General features: G+C 42.8%; 1 protein-coding gene across 6 annotated transcripts; it reads right to left on the bottom strand.

The window, feature by feature from the left end:
- Positions 1 to 535: 535 nt before the first annotated feature.
- On the bottom strand, positions 536 to 19,671 carry RNF19B (ring finger protein 19B). Of its 6 annotated transcripts, none has more exons than XM_070510415.1 (9): positions 18,890 to 19,671; positions 10,571 to 10,776; positions 9,228 to 9,372; positions 7,660 to 7,822; positions 7,089 to 7,203; positions 5,906 to 6,046; positions 4,759 to 4,966; positions 2,138 to 2,269; positions 536 to 1,395 (listed from the first exon to the last, which is right to left on the bottom strand). In XM_070510415.1, the coding sequence occupies exons 1-9, from the start codon at positions 19,519 to 19,521 to the stop codon at positions 1,374 to 1,376; spliced, it is 1,764 nt and encodes a 587-aa protein (XP_070366516.1). In that variant the 5' UTR covers positions 19,522 to 19,671; the 3' UTR covers positions 536 to 1,373. The 6 variants fall into 6 exon arrangements, with proteins under 6 accessions (XP_070366516.1, XP_044626222.2, XP_044626218.2 ...); XM_044770287.2 differs by having other exon boundaries at positions 9,228 to 9,369; positions 18,890 to 19,669; XM_044770283.2 differs by having other exon boundaries at positions 536 to 1,345; positions 18,890 to 19,667.
- Between the last annotated feature and the right edge of the window lie 1,746 nt (positions 19,672 to 21,417).

The raw sequence follows: 21,417 nt of genomic DNA, 5'->3' as shown, positions 1-21,417 counted from the left end.
AGACTGGCAAAACTGAGAAAGCTTTTTGGAACAGGGCATGTGAACCTGAGAGCAGAACAAACATCTAAGTCATTGCTTGGTGATTGTGCAGAATCAGTAAGAATACTCTATTCCCCAAGTTGTAACCCTACAACATTCACTGGGATCTCTGAAGAGCCACTGGAACTGCCACCAGTTCCCTCCTCTGAAGCACACTTCTAATAAGCAACTATAATGCAGAAAAGCGTAAATTAAGCTTTAACAGGAAAACTGTACAGCTGCCTCTAGAGGGCAAACAAGGTTCATTTTAATCTACAGCTTCACTATCTGGCTGACTTCAGTCTGACTACACAGTCCAAAACAAGCCTAGCTTTGCTTCCTGTCATGCTAGAAGTCATGAGTTTATTGATGACTCCACTGCAGGCTGATTAGAATACAATCCTTCTCTTTTGGCATTAGGAAAACGCAGATCTAAAGACTGTTAAAGATGTAGTAGTCTGTTTCAATCAAACACTTGGCTCTGTAGGACTATCCAAGCCAAGGAAAATGAGATGAGTTGAATTACGACAGAAATCTTTATTAAAACGTGTCCCTCAGTAATGTCAGCACACATAAAATATACACGCATACATCTGTACACTCTTTGACAGACCTCACGGATCGCCACCATCAGTTTAACCAATAAATTAAAACTAAAAAAGGGGGGAGGTGGGGTGGGACTAAGGGCAAAATTTCCATGTTTTATCTGGTAAGAAATAGCAAATTTCCCAGAATTTCCCTGGGGAAAACCTGTGACCAGAGAATCTTTGAAATAAAATACATAAATCCCCACCCCTCCCCCCAAAAGATTCCAAAAGATGCAGTTACAACAAGTGTGCTTCTCAGAACAGGAGCATTCAATCCACTTCATACTCTGGCTTCTGCACCTTCTGGCTTCAAGACAGTCTTCCCCTCAGCAGGGGCAGAGAGGTTCATATGGGCACTTGGGCTTGGTGCACCTTGGGCTCTGGGAGTCGAGGGGCAGGCTGCAGTATGGGAGCGAGGGGAGCCACACTCATCTGAGGTGATGTCTGGCACATCGTCTGACTGCGTATCGGAGCTCTCCAGGTCACTGCGGATGCTCTCTGGCTGGGCCAGGCTGATGTCCCAAGGCTTGCTGGCCAAGCAGTCTTTCTGTTCACAGCTTTGGTGTTTGCAGGGGGGATCCTCTTCATTGCTGCCACCTCCACCTCCACCACTACCTTCTTCATTCTCTGCCATCTGAGCGTGAACATGGAGCGAGTCCTCCGTGCTGCTTCCACTCACCAGCTGATAGTGGCTTGGTTTGGCTTCAATGTCCACTTGGATTTCCATATTGTTGCATTCTCTGTGGAGACAAAATCCACTTTGCTGAGTCATGTATGGGTCATGCTATACCTGTTGGTAAAAGCAGTTTGTGGGTTCAGGATTAGGAAGTCCAAAAACATAAGTAAAAAGTAGACTAGAGCTCACTTTTAACAAAAATAAAAATTTAACCTAATACTAAGATAAGATGGAGAACAATTAGATCCTTTTTGTTGGTTTAAAATACACACACACACATACCTCTGCCAATTTCTTTAAACAACTAAAAAAGAGCTTCCAAAATTCAACTAAGGGTCAGAGCCTTATACTATCTTACTCAAAATATGAAAGTGAAAAGATTCAAAGCTTTTTACTACTACGCCACAATTAGAAGAAATCAGACTCTCTCCAGCAAGAAGTGCTGCAATCACACCATACCATATACACTAGCTTCTCAAAAATAAAGAGAAATAGGCTACAGGAGCCCCATGAGAGCAGAAACCATAGACCCACGGACATCAATGAACACCAACCAAACTCTTTAAGTTCCATGTGAATAATTACACGGTTGCAATAGCCAAGAAAAGACCAAAAAAAAAAGTAAAAAAGAAAGAAAGAAAAAAACCTCTAAAAATCAAGTGCTAACAAGAAGAATCAATCAAGACATGCCAAAAACTCCCATACCAAGAACTTGCTCAGTGAATTCACAGGGTACACACACCATATACCCTACTAGATGGTACACAGAGCCCTAACATGAGGCATTGAGCTTCTGAAGGCCTAGTGCCCAACCGAAAAAATGCAAGCTCTCCTGGGCATCTGACTGTTCACATACCTGTCCTGTGGGTTGTAGGAACTGATTATGGAACCGGCCATAGCACGAGTGCTTGCGTTGTCACTAATTGCACCAAGACTGGCTGTGTCTTTGGGGAAAATTTCCTTTTGGACATCGGCTTGGACTTCTAACCTGTGTAAAGAGGGGACGTTCAAGTTAATATGAGACCTGGGTATTCCGAGACCATCCGCTTCCTGGCACACATCTCTTCCATTATTCTCTTGCAAATTGAGTTGATCTGATCTTCTCCAATTGTCAAATAGCTCAAAGAGATGCCCACACATTTTCTCTCTTAAATATCTACTGAAATCGTCCCCTCCTTTCTATCCCCACTGCTTCTGCTTAACTTCAGGCCCTCCACATCTCCTGCCTGGATAATTGCAACTGGGCTCTTTCTCCAGGAGCCCTAACTCCAAGTCAAACCACTTCCAGATCAGTGACAATGTGGACAAAGATTCAATTACTCCAACAGTCCTCCCCTAGCTCCCTATTGCCAACAAGCATTAAAGGTCTTCCTGATCTGCCTCCAAGCTGTCTCTCTAGTTCCATCTCTCACCATAGGTCCTAAAATCATAATCGCTCTGAATTTTCTTTCCTTATACACCTATGCACATTTTATACCTCCATGACTGTGCACATGGTATTTCCTCTCTCTAGACATTTCCTTTCTCCATGTGACAAACTTCATATCAGTCCTTAACAACAAAAGAAGCATCATCTCCCCTCAGTTTCCCAGCAAACCAGTCACTTCCTGCTAAGTGCTCCAATAGCACCTACCTATTTATTATATCAATTTACTTATCTGTCTCCCACTTGTCTGTGAGCTCGAAAAAAAGGAGAGACCACATCTCAGTCACACTTTACCCTCCGTTTGTACCCTCTGTTGCACATACTAGGAACTCAAACATTTAGCAATCAAATTACCCCCAGGCTATGAGATTGAAGGACGTCCAGGAGCCAACCTCCTACAAGAGCAACAAACTTTCCCAATGGTATTTCAGAGCTGAGAACTCATAACTATTTCCTTTCTTGGCTCCAACACCATTTTGTTGCACACTTAAGTATTTCCTCATAATGAGTTTCACAGTCAAACCCGTCTGACTCATTCACTTCCTATAAAAGGCTTTCACAGAACTGGAACAGCTGGACTGGCTAAGCTGCAGTTTCAGCAAGTCAGTCTCCAATAATGTCTGTCTGCTTATTTACAGGGGTTTTGGTTTTAAGAAAGCACAGCAGTGAATTCTCTGACATGTGGGGACGGGATCCCCTAACAAGAGACAACCAAAGTCATGAGACGCACACAGGTCAGCAGCAGCCTGCAGCTGCACATTCAAGCAACCTCCATCCTGCTGCCTGTGTCTTTGCTTTTCTGCTCCAGCCTCAGATGCCCTTCAGGAACATGTCACGGCCCAGGGAAATGCAGTGCATCGAGTCAGAGACCTGAGTTCCAGCTTCAGTTCTGCCACAGAATCACTCTCAGAATTGGAAGAGGCCTTCACAAAGGCCATCTACTTAGGTGGTTTCCAGATGCTAGTTTGTGCAATGGCTACATTAGAATCACCTGGGGAACCTTTTCAAAACACAGATTCCTAGGTCTCACTCCAGAAGATTCTAATTTGTTAATGTGGGATAGGGCCCTGAAATCTATTTTTAAGAGTCTCCCAGCTGACTGACAGGCACTCAGGTGTGTGTGGGATCCAATCCATCTGCCATCTGTTGCTTGACTCCTTCTAATGGCCAAATGGCTATACGGTCTCACTTTAAACACTTCCAGGGTTAGGCGGCTCAGTATCTATGAAGGTAACCCATTCCTTCTTTGTACTTTTATATAGATTTTCCCTATATTCTCTACAAAGAAACAAATTTAGTTTCCCTCTAGCTTCTGCCAAGTCATCTTAATCTACCTCTTGGCATGAGTCAAAAGTCTAATCCATTTTTCCAGTTCGAGGCCCTTCAGATATCTGAAGGCAATCATCTCCCCTACCTCCCCACCTTGTTTTGTCCCACCTTTACCTCACCCCAGGCTTCTCTTCTCCCACGCATTCAACTAACTGCTTCTCATGTAACATCTGTTAGGCTCCTCTGAAGATGTTGTGGTTTGTCTAACTGGTGAAATGACTGAGAAATTCACAACCTTTTTAGTCATAAAGCTTTACATATTCTCAACATAAGTTCATAGAATTGACTTTCCTTATCTATCAAATGGGAATAGGAATAGGAAGGTAATAAGGTTCACAGCACCAGTAAGCCAACAAAATACAGCATATGTGCTGTTCAACTGAAAGCCAGTGACAAAGCCTAATGGAGAGCACAGCCTTGGGAATTGTACAAAAATGTGTGCCTTCCTTCCTGAAGCAGGCAGCCTAATGTAGTAGAGGGAAGATCAGAAGTCAAAATTATTCTTTATATGGAGTTGCAGTGGAAAGAACATGAACTTTGTGTCCTTAACCTTTCTGAGCCAGTTGTCTAACTGTAAAAGTAAAAAAAAAAAAAATACCACTGATGATTAAATCAAATGAGATGACATATGGGACATGCCTGGCACAGAGAAATACCTCAATACAGGTATTTTACTTCTTATAATTCCAACTGGTTCTGTCAGAAATTATCTATTTGCTTACCTGCTGTATTTTCCCTTGCCACTGGAAAGAATGCCACCACTCAGTGTACCCCCTGAGAGGGCTGCAAAGCTGGCTGTTTCGCTGTATGGACCCTGCATAACACTGAGTCCATCTGTAGGGCTTCCACTGGTGCTCAATACACTAGTCAGACCTTCAATGCTGCTTTCCCCAATGCTGGGATTTTTGAGGGCTCGCCAGGCATCTGCCACTGGGGATGGAACCAAACATCTCAATTCAAGATGGCACAGCATCAAAACAGAGTCTAGTATCTTCCTGCAAAGACTCTTCAGAATGAAGACTATTCATGTAGAGAAATACTAATTTATTCACTTAATGGACAGCTGCTATATGTGACCATCACACATCAAATGTTTTAACATATGCTAATATTTAACCTTCCCCCAAACTAGGCACTAATAGCCCCAATTCTAGATGAGGAAATGAAATCTTAGAAGTAAATGACTTGTCCAAGGTCATGGCTAGTTACACAAAACTACAGTTCTGATTCCAAGCCCACTATTCTTTCCATGACACCATGGATGACATCTAATAAAACATGAAGATTTCAAAATATGTTTAGGTCATGTGCTGATTCTAGCAGGAAGCTTGAAAAACCTTTGGGGATCTCTGTGCCCCAGATTAGTTAATATGAAGTGGAACAACATCAAAGTAGAAGTCAGAATACTTGCTCTAGTTCTCACTCTGCAGAAGCTCTTAAACCCATTTAACAGATGTTGAAACAAAAGCTTCAAGAAGTTCCCATTAAATGCAGATAATTTTAGCCCCCGCCTTCTCTCTTCAGAGAGCTGTTGTAAAAACCAAGTGAAATAATAACTGTGTAAAGTCCTCTGAAAATTACAAAGTACTGTGCAGATATAAGACTTTATTATAATCACTACTATTATCAGTATACTTGGAGTTACTTAGAATTCTACCAGTTTGTACCTGCCACACAGAGGCAAGTACCAGAGGAATTAACCTAATAACTCTGAAACGAAGAAATGAAAAGCTAAAAATACTTTGCCCCCTACAAAGCTCATTATCCAAAGTAATCCAACGACAATCTCTCTGCAAAATGTACTGAATTTTACTGATTTTTATCTTGTGTGCCATAAATTCAAAAGGAAATTAAAAATCCTCCTTTTACCTGTGATCGGACCATCATCTTCATCAAACTCAATTTTCACTCCCTTTCCGTTGGCTGTGCTAACTCCACAGCCCCCTCCACGACAGAGAGAAATGGGCACAACCCCATAGACATATGCCAGCATAATGGGGACGCCAATACCTAGGGGAAGAGAAGGAAACATGTCAGCAGACCATCAGCTTGCAACTGCCCTGAATTCTCCTTCCCAGCATGAGCACAGAAAAACCACTTTAAAAAGGAACAAGGAAAGACAAAAGACAGCTATCCCAAAGAGGTAGCCTGGTATAACAGAATGATGGCTGAACTTGGAATCAGAAAGGCCTAGATCAGAATCCTGGCTCCAATTTACTAGCTGTATGACCTTGGACCTATCTTCCCAGGGTTGTCAATGATCAAAAGAGAAGATATGTATAGTGCTCAGCACAGTAAGTATATGTTGCTTTCATTTCCCCCCACCTATTCACTGCTGAAGTGCTAATCCAAGAGTGTTAATTCCAAAATCTTACTGCTGTGTAAGGCAGAATGGCTTAGTTGTTGAGAGCACAGGCTCTGCAGTCAGACTGCCAGGATTCAAGTCCCAGCTAAGTGACCTTGGGCAAATTACTGCATGCTTCTATTAGGACTGTGCTGCTGTGAGGATTAAATGAATTAATGCATGCAAAACACTCAGAACTGCTCCTGGCACAAGGAAAGCCTAAATAAATATTAGTTACATTATTATTATTCTAAAACAAATCCTCATGTCTCCCAAAATACTGTGAGGCCAAGCAAAGCAAAATAAAAGTAATTTTGTTCTGTGGGTTCCATGGCAAGTGGAGAAGAAGAAAGATGAAAGGTGAAAAACTAGGCCTTAAAGTAATATTGCTTAATTCAATCTTTTTTATGTGCCAGGTGGAGTTCTAGGCACTAACTTCAGAATGAAAAATCCCAAACTCTGATAACTTAGTGTGGCTGATAATCACAATAATAGTGCCTAATAGACTTAACTCCTAAGGTGGGTTTGGCATAAAATATAGGAGCCTCCAGAATGAAACACCTGGCCAGATGCTATAGTCAGAAAAGCTGACCATAGTCAGAAAGCTGATGAGGGGGAGGGAGAATAGAAGGGGAAGAAAGAGAGAGAGAGGAAGGAAAGGGGGAGACAGAGACAGAGGGAGAAGAGTCGTGGTCCTGGCTAGCTTACCCACACTAACTGCAGCGATTACTGGGGATGCGATGACTGACAAAGTCACTCCTCCTGTGATAGCCAAATTCCTCTTATGTTTGGAGGTTTTCCTTCCCTCATACCTGCTGTGAATCTAGGAATAAGAAAGAAAATCCAGGTCAGTAGGTTAGGACATCAACCTTTTTGCCAGGGATAAAAAGGACAAGTGAACACTCCTCTATAAATTATCTATATTAAAACGTATTCCCCATCCCAAAGAGGTATCTTTCTCAAATTTTAACCTAACTCAGGCCAGAACCATACAAACTAATATAGAAAGAGTTAATCCAAGAAGAGACAAAATAACTCAGGGGAGTGAAATAAGCATTTCACCTTTAAGTCACTGAGACAAACCAGGCCCAGGATGTTAATAAGAACTTTCAGATCTCTTGGGGGTTTATGAAAATCCATTTAAAAAATCAAGGTTATTTTTATCCATGAATCAGCTGGTTTTCAGGCAGCTCTGAAACATAAAGTTCCTCCCCATTTCCTTCAAACTTTTACCAATAAACCTGAAGATGGAACATGCACAGAACTCAGGATGTCTTACCTTCCTGCCAACATAAACAGGAATGCCGATGACCATGGCAGGAACAGCAATGCCAGCAATGAGGGAAATCCCCACCGGAGCACCTATCAATGTGCCCAGCTGCCAAAGAATTTTCTTCTTACGGCTCCACGGCTTCTTGCCCCAGAACGTGCAGCCAGAAGGGCTGCAGAGGAAACATGCTGAAATTAATGTCAATATTACAAATGCAGCTGCTGTCACCAGACGGCTTGATAAGAGCAAGAGCCTTCTTTTCCACAGGAGTGATTAACAGAAGAGATTACAGGAAATGAGTATATTACACAAGGGGGAGCAAAGGACAAGGCCAGACTATTAGAGCTCTGGGCTCTTTCTTTCTTTCTTTTATTTGGAAAGGCAGGCCTCTAGGCTTGAAACCTCTTTTCCATTATTTTCTGCTGATCTCTGTCCCCGCTAACCCGCCAACACTAGCCCAGCTTCCTTGACTGATACTACTTGGGATCCTGCATAGCCTACGCACTTGACATTTTACCCAAATGCCCTGTGCCCTGCAGCTAATGAACACTCTGATTTGCATAGTTTTCTTGGCACATAGCCTACCACATCATATAGATATGCAAACCACGTTCCTGGGAAGGGACATAAAAAGACTTGTCACACCCCTTATATCAGTTTTGTACTCTGAGTTTGGCTACTTTTACATTTCTGTGTCCAACCTTTTTTGCTCACTTCCTTTGTCCTGTCTTCTCTTCTAGATGGGATAAGCAATTCTGAAAGGAGGGATCATGTTTTATTCACCTTTGTGTCCCCAGTAATTGGTACACTGTAAATACTCAAATGTTTGCTAATTTGAAATGTAAGTGCTTCATCCACACAGTGAATGTTAAGTTTGTAAATATTAACACCTTTAGGACAATATTTTAATATTCACTCAATGAATTATTTGGAAACTCATCACATGTAAGGAACTGTAAAGAGGTAACTCCAGCCTTAAACTTACATAGTTAGTAAAATTAGACATGTACATGAAATACAAGTTGTGATGATGTTTATAAAGAAACGTAAGGAACGTCAATAGAGTAGAATGAGGCAAAAAAAAGCTAGGGAAGGCATCACAGATGAAATGACATTTAAGTGGCCCTTGCAGTGTCGATAAAAACTGAACGGGTTGAGATAAAAGGGGTATGCTGGCAGGGTGAGGTGACTGGAAAGCATTCCAGGCAAGGGAAAGAATATGAACAAGTCTGGAGGTAAGACATCACAGAGGAAACACAGGGAACAGCAAGTCCAGATTATCTGGAATATAGCATGTATAAAAGCAAATGGAAAAAGCTAGAAAAGCAGATCAGGGCCAGACTGTGGAAAACCTTAAAAGCCATGATAGGGAAATGGAATTCTATCTGGAAGGTAAGGAGACAGTCCCTGGAAGTTGCTGAGCTAAAGAAAAACTTGATCAGAGAGGTGCTTCAGAGGAAGTTTTTACAGCTTCCTTATGCTGTAATGAGAGGACAACTATGTCTCTTTGACATCCTTTTCCCTAAATCAGTAAGAGAACAAGACTACAAAAGCAATGGATACATTTCCCATCTCACCTGAGGTAATGCAAGTCTGAGATCTCTTTCATACAAAGCCAACAGAATTCACAGCCACACACTGCACAGGTCATATGATTACAGCTTCCATCATTCATCTTGATAATGTAAGCACTGCATCGTGGGCATGGCTTGATGTCATCTGCTAAGGGGGAAAAGAAGAATGGGTAGAAAAATACCCGTAGTTAAACCTTGCTTGGCTTTATTATTCCTCCGAGTACACGTAAGAAATGAGGAGACAGTCAAGAACTCTTGACTGAGGATTCCAAATTGTGCAACTCACTTCACTAGAAGGCTGGCCATGTCTAGACCTCAGGAAATTTCATAAAATGGATCCTGTCTCGTATTGAGCTGCTTATCCTAAAAACTGGCATCTTACACAGCACTTGAGCCACACTCTGAGCAAGGAGACTTCCCAAGAGAGAAATACGGTTCCAAGAAAAATGGAATTCCACCAGCCAGTAGGCTGGCAGAATTAAAAGCAGAGTCCTGCAGGAAGGATAGTCTGCAGCCTGGAAGTGGCTCTAAGTTTTGAAAAACTTTAGTTCAGGAAACTCATTTCTCAGCCTCAGCAAGTATCACTGTAATTTGTTATTAACACAACCCACAGCCCCTTCCCATGATACTCTCAAATTCAAAATCTAAAAACAATTGCGTATGCTATGTAGCAAACACCTGGTAATTTTCACAGCAAGCTAGGAAACTATTCTATTAAAACGACAATTTAGGAGATTATGCTGTGCCAGGAAAAAGTGAACGGTAAAATCTTTCCTACTAGCCTCTCCCAAGTGACATCAGTGAAATAAAGTATATTTATAAAAGGCAATAAACCCACTGACATTTTTAAATAGGTTTACCCTGATTTGTCAAAGTGTGAACTGAATGCGTGTAATTCCTCCTTCTAAAGTTAATCATTAATCCACACTAATATTATTTCTTTTCCTTAAATCTGTACCCTACTTCCAAAAGCAGTGATGCACTTAAAGCTAGGAGGAAAACAGTACAAACAGTACAGTACAGTAAATGTCTTTCTGCTCATAACGAAAGTTTTGAAAAAGCCCCTAGCAAAAGGACCTAATTGCTCTCCAATATGAGACATATTACTATGAAGGTAGAAACTAGAGAATTCAATTTTGTGTGTATTCTGATTCCACCTGGGTTGGATAACCTATAATGGTCAGAGAGGGAAGCTACATATTAAATATAATATTGAAAGTATTACCAAATATTTTCTGCTCTCTGATCCCAGGAAATAGTTATACAGTAAAGTAATCCCTCTCAGCTTTGGGCTCATATTACGAAATATCAAATAATGAGACAAATGAGACAATGCCAACTTATACCTGGTCCAGATTCTTGCCCATAACTGAGACCTGAAGTGTGCTTGGTCCGGACTCGCAAAGTCTGCGCCCTCTGCTGACGGGCCATGTCGCATGTCTGATTTGGGTGCCATATTTGTTTGCAGTGGTAGCAGAACTCAGTCTGGCAGCCTTCCCTCTCACAGGTCAGCTTTGGGCAGCTGGCACAGCCATAGGCAATAACAGCATAACTGGGTAAGAAAATAGTCAGAGATATCAGTAAAGGAAGAATGCTCTACCAAAGACAGACATTACTCATCAGTTCCAGTGGGATAACACTATTTGGCATCCCTACTACTACATATGATGTAGAGAAAAGAACCCACGTGCACGAGCACGTCTAACAAACTGTAAAACATATTGTGTATGAGAAAGTAAATTGCTTCTTCTTTTTTTTGGTAAATTCCTTCTTGAGATTATAAAAACACAAATCATTTATTTCCTGAAAAAATAGAGGAAAATATATTTCACCTGAGTTTCTAGCATGTATTCAGTTATAAACTGCTTTAGAAGCAGTTTGCCACAGCAAGTTGCATAAATAACTAGGTAGAAAACTATTTCCTTCTGATGGTTTGTTATATTTAGAGGGATTAGAATTCATTTACATTAAAAGACAGAACATTTGTAAAATAAAGAGCTATAGCAACGAAACTAAAGCAAGTGTACTTTTCCAGGTTTCACAGCGAAGCTGGCCTGACCACTGCCTGAGACACAATAGCCATAGATGGATTCATGATCAACTCCTATTGAAAGCTCATTTTATCTTTTTATACTTTTTTCTTTCTATTTTTCCAATTCAAATCTATACCTTGAAATATCTTCTCTCTTGACAGGCTCCAGAATCCAAGAATACCACTCATCTATCTTATTAATTAATATATACAATAAGGCCCTATCTCCCTCCTTCTTGCTCTCTCTTTCTCTCTCCTGACACATATTCTTAGTAAAGGTGGGCAATTCAGAATCTATTAGTACCAGCATCAACTGTTTCTTGTACTTCATGTTTATTTACCAAGAATTACTCTCCCACAAACAATCCGGTATTTTTACAACTATTAGCCTTTCTGACTAATTCTAAATATGTCAACTAAATGCTCAGATTGCCCTAATAAGTGAACACTTGTTTAAAATTAAAAAAAAAATTTTTTTAAGTAATTTAAAGAAACAAATGAAGAAAGGAAGACGGCAGTGGTGAAAGTTCACATCATTTTTAGACAGGTCAGTGATTGCAGGCTTAGGTTTTGCTATCTGGGCTTTGTTGTTCCCTATCCCACACTCTCCTCCAATAGCCAAAGACCTCAAACAACTTATACAAAAGGCTAAAAACGTTTTCTTGGATTTCTTCTACAGCTTCTTTGTTTACTTGAATGTACATTAGAGGTTTATAATAGCAACTCAAGTTTTCAGGTTTATCATAGATTCTGCAGGTTGATTTGAGAATGACACTAAAAATATCATTGAAAAAGTATCATCTATGTTATATAATACAGGCTGTATTAAACCTCTTCTCAGAAAGCGCAAACTGAGAATAGGTTTATCTATGAATGCAAATGATTCATATCCTGTAGGAGTTCTGAGCAAATTTACCCCACCTAGCTGCAAAATAACTACTAAAGATAAACAACGTTTCTCCTGAAGAAAGTAACTTGCTTGCTATTTTGTGTTAAACGAGAAAGGTACTGGATGATCTCAGAAAAGTATTTAAGTCAAATTCTGATGATACAAATTAGATATACTGCCAGTCAGGAAGCCTTGAACATTTCATGATCCATTCCTACCTCACATGGTGGGAGTAAATATTTAACAGGTTTTTTTTTTCCCCCAAAGAAGAACATTTGATAAGATTGGCAATGTCAATTTTGGGTGTGGAATTTGGTTCCAAGGAAGTAAAATAACCCCAAATACTCATGAACCCATAGCAATCTGTCTTATCATGACACAGAATTACTCAGGGCATGAGACTTGGCATTCCTGTTTTTGAGCACCTGGTCTGGGCTCCCTGTCCCTGATTCATTCTGTATGACACTTCAGTTAATTAAAATCTCCAAACCTTAGTTTCTACCCCCAAAATGGAGGCACAGGTGCTTACCACCTTCAAGTGTAACTAAACATGTTCTAAAACTGCATTTGAGAACTTGTCCTGGAAGGTATGTTATAAAAACATAGCACATTTTGTCCTATTCCCTGGCCTTTGCATACTCTATTCCTTTTGCCTAGAAATGTCCTTTCCTTACTTCTTGACCTGGCAAATATTTAATACATTTAAGAACCACTTCAAATGTCATCTTCTCTATAAAATCCACTTAACCTCTCCAGGCAGCTGGTTGCCGACTTTATGCCCGTGCATAATTATTTTATAATACTTATCATATTGTATTTTAATTTTCTGTTTATATGTGTGTTTCCCCAATCAGACTAGACTCAAGGAAAAGTATCATCCACTTTTTAATCTCCAGGGTCTACCACACTGATTCATGCTTAAAATACCTGTGTTGAATGAATGATAGAGGCTCTCTCATGTTTGGGTTTTTGGCATTCCCCAGGGCATTCTAGCTCTTCTCCTAAAGCAATTTCTTAAACTTATCCATGTATCAATTGGCTTACTACACACCAGGTACTATGACTTAATCCTAAAAATTTGTATAAGCCCATTTTAGGAATAAACTCCTAAATTCTGAATAGGGCAATCTTCTTCCCCAGGTAGTTGAAAAAAGCCTCATCCTAGAGACCAAATTTGCCTTGACTATTTGTTCCTTCTCTTCCATGTCCTACAATGGAGTTCTCTTAGCTTAACCAAGCATTCCAGTTTGCTAATTAGAAGGCAAATGGAAGGTGTAGGAAACGATATGCTGCTATGAATACAGATGCATCCTTTTTTCCCTTTAAATTTATATAACTTTTCCTAATTTTGTTAATTTCCTAAGTCTTCAGAAACATCATAATGTGTGACAGGCTAGACCACAGCATCACCTAACTTCAGCCCTGGGGAAAAAAATCCCATTAGTATGAATTTGATTATGCTCCAACAGACTCGAGTAGTTAAAGAAATGTGTTCCTATATTGTGTCTGTACTTCCCAGTTCCAGGCCATATGATTTCATTTACAAATGGACCCCGAGCACGTGTGAGGGTAGTAGACATGGGCCAAGTTGTCACAATGAGCTGTACCCTTACTATCTTCCATTTTCCTGCCCTAGTTCAAATCCATGTCACCTCTTGGCCAGACAACTGCAAGAGACTATACTATCTGGTCTCATTCCCCACTCCAACCCAAATTCCAATTCCAGAAGGTTGTGTATCATGATGATACTCTTTTACTTAAAATCCTTCAACCAAAAAGAACAAAGTCCTTCAAAGTCCTTCTCTGCATGGCACAGATAGGCTCATCAACTTGAATTCAGTCTATCTTTTCAGATTGATCTCTAGCCACTTCCCAGATCATGCTCCCCATATTGTGCATCCTGAGGCTAACCAAACTAGACTCCAGACTTAGTCTTGTATTTTTATACCTCCATGCATTTGCTCATATGCTCTGCTTTGAGATGCTTTTTTCTCTACCCTCATCTTTGTTTGCCCAGTATGAATTCCTACTCATATTCTTCAAGGCCCAGCCAGATCAAATATAATCTCCTCCATGAAGTTTTTCTTGACACCATCATGCAAAACCTTTCATCTATTCTCTAAGAGCACGTGTATTTGCTTTAGTATTTATTACACTGCGTTTATAATTATCTATCCATCCATCTCCTCTGCCAGGCCAAACTCCCTGTCAAGAGGGTCATGACTAAGACCTTTTTGTAACAGCCAGTACTCACCTAAGGTTCAACACTATGAAATTCTCAAGTGTCTGTTAAATGATCACCTGTGGGTCCTCTTCTTGCCCACCCTCCTCTTATCTATGTCTCTTCCAAAAACTGTGCTGTTCTTATTCTTTATCTTTCTTATCAAAATTCGACAATTCACCCCATTCTTCTGGGACTTAATTGAAAGATTCTGTTCACAGAGTTGTAGAAAAAGTTGGTATATAGATATCCTTGTCTAGAGGAGCTCTCAACCTACTCAGAGCATAAGATTCATTGTTCACTAAGGACACTAACAGAGGCAGGCCAGAATAACTATTAAATGAATTTAGAAAACTGCAAATAGGGAAATTTTCAGTTAAGTCTTAAAGATGCCACAGAAGAAACAAAAACAAGTTTCCTGGTGATCTAAGTATGGGAAAATTATACCAGACTGAAGATTTACATTGCATATTAGCATTAACAAGATTTATAGTGTATATTGGCGTGTTTAAAGGGTCTAAGAAGCTCAGAAATAAATTTGCTTTATTTTGTTCAATCCAATATTTCCCAAGCTTATTTGATCACAAAACATTTTTCTTTCCAGCAATGTCTATATATACCTTGGGAAATATTATGTACATGAAAAATAGAAAATAAGATCAAAAGATGGTTGGAAACTGTAAAGGGGCTTAAAGTATAAGGATAGATCATATAAATAAGAAGTCCTTAAAGATAGAAAAAGTCATCTTACAGGTCAGGTATGAACAGTTTTACACAGGGGAGTGATATAAAATGTTTCACTTTAGAATGAGTACTTTGGCAAATACGAGAAAGCTGTATTGGGCTGGAGGATGATGTAGATGGTGGTGGCGCAGGGGGGATAGAATGAAGCGTTGTGAAATAGAAGCTACGGGCTAAATTAAGAGACAAGGTCCAGGAAGGCTTCAGAGAGGAAAAAACCTTCACTGAGAAATTTGTCTTGCTCAAGGAGCTTGCTCTTCCCTCACAAATGCACTTAGAGATGAACAGAAGCTTCCTGTTTATGGGATGGTCCAGTCCAGCTGTCGAGGAAGGCCCATAGCTGATACTAACTGCTGGGGTCAAGTGGGAGGAGGGACTCTGCAGGAGACAGAGGCAGCAATGAGAGGCTGGAGAGGTGGACCTGCACAAAGAATTTAGGTCAAGACGGCCTTATCTCCGATTCATCTGTACAAAAGATCTGCCCTTGTACACCAGGAAATTTTCCGTTGCCTCCTTTGCTCACCCCTCTGTCTTCTAGAGATTCTGAAAGGCTTTAAAGATTGGCAACATTACATGTTTACATAATTTGGGGGTTTCTAAAAAGACATGCTTAAGCAGAGGCTCTAAGGGGTAACAGATCAACCAAACCATTTATTAGCTGTGAGACATTGGGCCCCACACTTAAACTTCTTTGAACTGGCTTCCCCTTTATCAGATGAGTTTACCACCATCTACTTGTATGGAACTAAAATAAAATTATTTCTGAATGAGGTTATAGTCTGAAGATTATAAACAACTATAAAAATGTCAGTTATTTGTATTTTGAGTTAATTTTATCTCACTTGAAAGTATCTTTTAAAGATTACACTTGGTAATATTGTACTTAAAAATATTAAATAATGTGAATGTTTCCCCACTGAAATTGGTTCCCTTACTCACAAATAAAATAAATAGTATTCGAGGATGGGAAAAGAAAAATTCAAGACTCTTTTCTCTGTTCTACAAATATTTTGTAAACAAATAACAAATCTTTTAATATATAGTGTTCTCATTATCACGAGTTATCACAGTGAAACAAATGACCAGAACTCTGTAAGATCACTCACATGCTCCCCTCACCCTGTCAAATACACACATACACACAAAGAGAGCAAAGGGTGGACGTGACAAATTTGGCTGGCAAGAACTTGATCTGTGGGCAGTAAGGATGATCAGATATGAGAAGAAGAGATAACTGGGGCTTAGGCTTCCCTCTGGTGCTCGTCAACAATTTTTCACAGACTCAGAAGAATAGAACAGTTTGATTAAAACAAAACAAAACAAGCTATTTTTCTCCTCGAATTAACAGGAGGTAGCAAAACCACTGGCCACATCCCCAGGGGACTCAGACACCTGTTTGGGAAGTGAAAGAATTTTAAAGTTACTCCTGTTTATCTAATACCTTCAACTGAAGATCTCAAAACACTTTGCAAACATTAATTAAGCCTCTCAAGTCAGGAAAGGATTAGGCCTTTTTCAGACAAGAAAAATATAGTAGGTAAGAGGCTGTTAACGATAAGAATCATAAAAGAAATTAGATTCTAGCATCCTTGGCTCCCTCAATGTTGTCCTTAGGCCACATTTGACGAAATGACTCAAACAGCAGCATCCGCAATAAAGCAGACAAGCCCGTGCTTTTTAAAAGAGAGGTTGAGAGGAAAGAATATTGGCCTTGGTTGGAGTTAAGACCAGTGTTCCGAGACTGGTTCCACTACTCACTAGTTATATGACCCTGAACAAGTTACTCAATTTATTTAAACTTCGGTTTCCTCAAATCTATCTTACAATGTTTTAAGGATCAAATTAAATTATGTATGCCTGGCACATGGATACTCAGATTCCAGCTCGCTTTATTTTCCCAGACTTCACCTTCTTTAAACCCACAGATAACACATTTTTAAAAATTATATATAAAATTGTTATAATTCTTTTAACTAATGAGAAAAAAACCTCTAGATGACACTAATTCAATACTTGGTTAAAAGAAGAAATGGCCTAATTTTTTAATAACTACCCAATCAGTAATGGTTTAGAGCTGTCATCAGCAAGGTTGCAAATTAATTCCTGTCCACTTTTATTGACGTGAGCAAAGACAGAGACTGACCTCAGGGAAATAAAAAACAAAAAGATAGCTTTTCCAGAAAGATAATCAGTGATGCCACATTTCTCAGTTAAAATTCAAGCTAACTCACATCTCAAAAAGGAGTTAAAGTACTATTCCAAAATTAACCATGCAGTGTTCTCTTAAGTAAATATTCCTTTGGTTCAGAAAATAGATCAACAGTGTCTGTAAAACTTGAATACCACATAAATTAACCTCTTAAGGCCAGTAAGATCACCAGATACCAGTTACAAGCAAACTGTTCCAACAGCTTACAAGGTTCTTTCTGATACTTATTAACTGAAAGTGAAAGTCATCTACCATGGATGTACAGGGTACCTTTGATGACAACACTTCAAAGTAATTTAGAAACCTCATCTCAGTGAGGTTAAATAACACACCCATGTCTAAACAAGTTTGGCAGACTAGAAAAGTAGAAACTCTTACTCCCCCAGACACTTCTGTTGAAGGAGGCAAACAGCAGCATCACGGAAATCTTCAAACAGCCTTGATAACATAGGCTACCATTAAAAGCCCTTCTTAACTCCTCTGAAGCAAACGATCATATAGCTTTTTACTAGCATTACATGTACACACTGCAAGGAGTCCCTAGCATCTTTTTGTCCCCAAACATGACACACAAGAATGAAATGATCTGCCCAAGGTCATAGAGCAGGTAGTGGCACAGTCTGACTCCCACCCACTTAGGTGAGCCCCTCTTTGCTGCATGCATTCATGGGACGTACTGACAGTAACACACAATCACATTTCAAAAAGGGAGGGGAAGGGGGTCTCCAACGAATGCTCCAGATAGTGAAATCTGGTGGTATCATGTTTCTGCAGATACCGCATATTTTCCCACTGACCTTAAAAATTCAGTATACACAGTGCACTAGAAAGATGCCATCAAGAACTCAAGATCGGAGGGTGTGGGAAACATTTTCTCCTACCATACCAGCCTCTGGGCATCCTTCTTCTCAGTGACCCACTGCTTCTCTGGACAAAGAAAGGGTCTGTCCACTCCTCACTCTGCCCAAGGCAGCAGTGTAAGAACCACAGCGGGCCCCCCAACAGCTTGGCACAGCAGACACACCATGCCCAGGGTGCCCCCAGAGCCCTGCCAGCGAGCTGTCCTGCACCCCCTCCATCCCAACTTCCAGCAGGGGTGGTCGGGAAGAACACACCTTCTCCTGCCACGCTGCTAAGTCTGCCCCTAAACAGCGGACACGCCCCTCTGAAGCGCTGCCCCCTGAGAACGACATGCTCACTCCGTCCTTTGCCAGATATCCCCTCATTAAGAGATGTCCCCTCCCTCCGGACTGAGGGGCGTTCACCCAACGAAAAACGGCCTCTCCCTGCCTCCTGACTTGATGGACAGCTCCTTCCCCTCGCCGCTCGCTCAGCCCCCACCTCCAGCCACCGCGGGCAGGGGTGGGGTGTCGGGCGCCATCGCCCCGCTCGTCCGGGCTTGCCGGTGGGCACCGGTCAGCGACCCGCCGTCCTCTCTCTCCCACCGCCCATCCCTCCCCTCGCCTCCGGGCTGGGACACGCGCGCCGCGCCGAGGACCGCCGCCCGCGGGGCCAGCCGTGCGGCCCGGGCCCCGGGTCCCTCCGCAGCCCGCGGCCACGCCCCCGCGCTCACCCGCAGTCCGGGGCCGGGCACCAGCGGCAGTCGGGGTCCGAGGCCAGGTAGCGGCGCAGCATGAACTCCTCGTACTTGTGCATGAGCGGCGGGTCGGCCAGCAGCAGGCGGATGTCGTGCGGGTTGAGCCGCTCGCTGCACTCGGGGCAGCTGATGGGCACGCGGCTCTCGCTGATCTCCAGGCGCAGGTAGTGGCGGAGGCAGTCCCGGCACGAGCGGTGCGGGCAGCTGAGGAGGCGCGGGGCCCGCTCGGGCGGCAGCCGCACCAGGCACAGCGGGCACTCCACCTCCTCCGGGCCCGGGCCGCCGCCCTCCGCCGCCTCCTCATCGTCGAACCCGGGCCCCGCCGCCGCCGCGGCCTCCTCCTCCGCCTCGGCGGCCGGCTCGGCGGGCAGCGCCTCGGGCGGCGGGGCCTGGGCGGCCGCCGGGGCCGCGGCGGGCGGCGGCGGCGCGGCCGGGGGCGGCGGCTCGGCCTGCGGCTTGGCCCTGGCGCGGCGGCCGCGGGCCGAGGCAGAGAAGACGCTGTGGAAGGTGAGGCGCCGGCGCCGGCCGCCGCTGCGGCACTTGGGGTCGGGCGCGGCCGCGTGTAGGGATGTCGAGCGCGGCGACTCGGAGTCCTTCTCGGAGCCCATGGCCCCCAGAGGCCGAGGGGCGAGGGGCGCCCAACGCCGCCACAGCTCCCGCCTCAGCGGCCCCTCAGCCGGCGCCCCGGCCGCCGCCGCCCCAGCCGCCCTCCCCGAGATAGAAACCGAACGTTGGCGACGAAGTGGTTATAAAGCCTCCGCCCCGCGCGCCGCTGCCCACTGCGCAGGCGCCTCGCTGAGACACCTCACAACCCGCTTCCCCACCCCGGCCGGAGGGGCCCGCTGGGCGGGGCCGAGCGGGGCGGAGCGGGGCGTGCTGGGGCGGAGCTCCGCCTCCTCTAGGTCACGTGGCTCCGGGGCAGCCATCTTGAGGAGACGCTGACCCTAGTGTTTTTCCTGGTCTCCTCCCCCAATTCTGTCACCCCGATCGCCGTCATCCCCAAGGTGGAGTTTCGTTTTTCCTTTCAGCAAATGAGGCTTCAGTTTCTTCACCTGTAAAAAGCAGAGAAGGGTAAATTACATGGTGATTCCAACTGGTCCACCTTCCAACATTTCTTTTGTTGTTATTAAGCAAACAGCATTAATAAAGAATATAATCATTCACTGAGCATCTATGAAGCGAAGGCATGGCTACATAAGACAGACAGGGTCCCCTATCTGCAAGGGACTTACAAAGTCTAAATTTCTTGATGTAGCATTCAGTGCTCTCTGTGAGCTAATAGACTGGATTCCTAGGCCCGCCTCCCATTCTGTCCTGGTAGCTTGGTTACTTACAATTTGTGGAAGGAGGCCCAGCATTTTTCTTTTTCTTTTTTGGCCTGGAAGTGCCTTTTTTCTGCTGGTTTTCCATTCCTCTGACTGGGGGAGAATCTGGACTCAGCCTTCCAAATGGGAGGCAAGCAAGAAGCTTCAACAGCAATGGGAATGCATCAGTTAGGATTAGACTCAGTTGCAAATAAAAGGAAAAAATGGCTTACAATAGAAATTTATTTCTCTCTTCATGAAAAATAAGTCCAAAAGTAAGCAGCTCAGGACTTCTCTGCCATCGTCAGCACTTGGTTTCCAATTTTAAGGTCACCTCATTACAGTCCACATTCCAGACAGTGGGGAGGAAAAAGGGAAGAAAGGCATACCCTTTTCCTTTTAAGAAGGCTGCTTTGGAAGGCCTGCACAGTTTTGCTTACATCTCATTGGCCAAAACATAGTCACATGGCTGTACTGGGAATTATAGTCTTTTAACTCGGCACAATGTGCCCCTAAAAATAGGGGCTCTGTTATTAATCAAGAACGGTAGAATGAATACTGGAAGGTAAACAGCTGTCTTTTTCATGCGTGGTACCTAACCATAAGAAAGGTCCCCAGGAATAAGTCCTGAGGAACTTCAAACTTTTGAGATAAAACAGTGAAAAGGAGCCAGGAAAAGAAACTGAGAAGCAGGGGCTGTGAGACAGGCAAAAACCCAAGCAGGCATGATGTCACAAACACCAAGATACAGTGTTTCTGGGGGGGAGTGGTTAATTGTGACAAATGCTGCTGGGAAATCAAGAAAGATAAGAACAGGGAAGTGACCCCTGGATTTGGCAATACTGAAGAGTCCTATAAGGCAGAGGACTGTTTATCCTCAAGGAGGAAGGAGGCTGGATGGTTAAAACAATAATTAATTTCTAAATATTGGCCAGAATAGGCCAGTCTCTGCTGTGGTAATGAACAACCCAAATATCTCAATGGCTTAATACAACAATGGTATATTTCCCCCACTCATGCAAAATTTGCTATTGGTCAAGGTACTTTCCAGAGTATCTCTCCTCTACTCCGCTGGGTAACTCAGAGATCCAGGCCACTTCTATCCTGGGCTCTACCACCTGAATGGGGGGCTTTCAGGATTGCCTCAGTAGGAGAAAGAGAGAGCTGCAGGGCTGTGCACCCACAATTAAATACTTAAGC

This window comes from Equus asinus, chromosome 5 (genome assembly GCF_041296235.1).
Source record: "Equus asinus isolate D_3611 breed Donkey chromosome 5, EquAss-T2T_v2, whole genome shotgun sequence".
NCBI classification, from domain to species: Eukaryota; Metazoa; Chordata; class Mammalia; order Perissodactyla; family Equidae; genus Equus; species Equus asinus.
The sequence above is the reverse complement of the archived record's forward strand: the minus strand, read 5'-3'. Positions and strand labels throughout refer to the sequence as shown.

Bases quoted from the DNA above. Each gene is read 5' to 3' on its own strand.
- RNF19B (XM_044770283.2), bottom strand. From the start codon at position 19,521: ATGGGCTCCGAGAAGGACTCCGAGTCGCCGCGCTCGACATCCCTACAC. The intron at 10,777-18,889 runs GTGAGCGCGGGG...TTTCTTACCCAG, and splicing joins TGCCCGGCCCCGGACTGCGG to TTATGCTGTTATTGCCTATG. The intron at 4,967-5,905 runs GTAAAAGGAGGA...TTCCATCCCCAG, and splicing joins AGATGATGGTCCGATCACAG to TGGCAGATGCCTGGCGAGCC.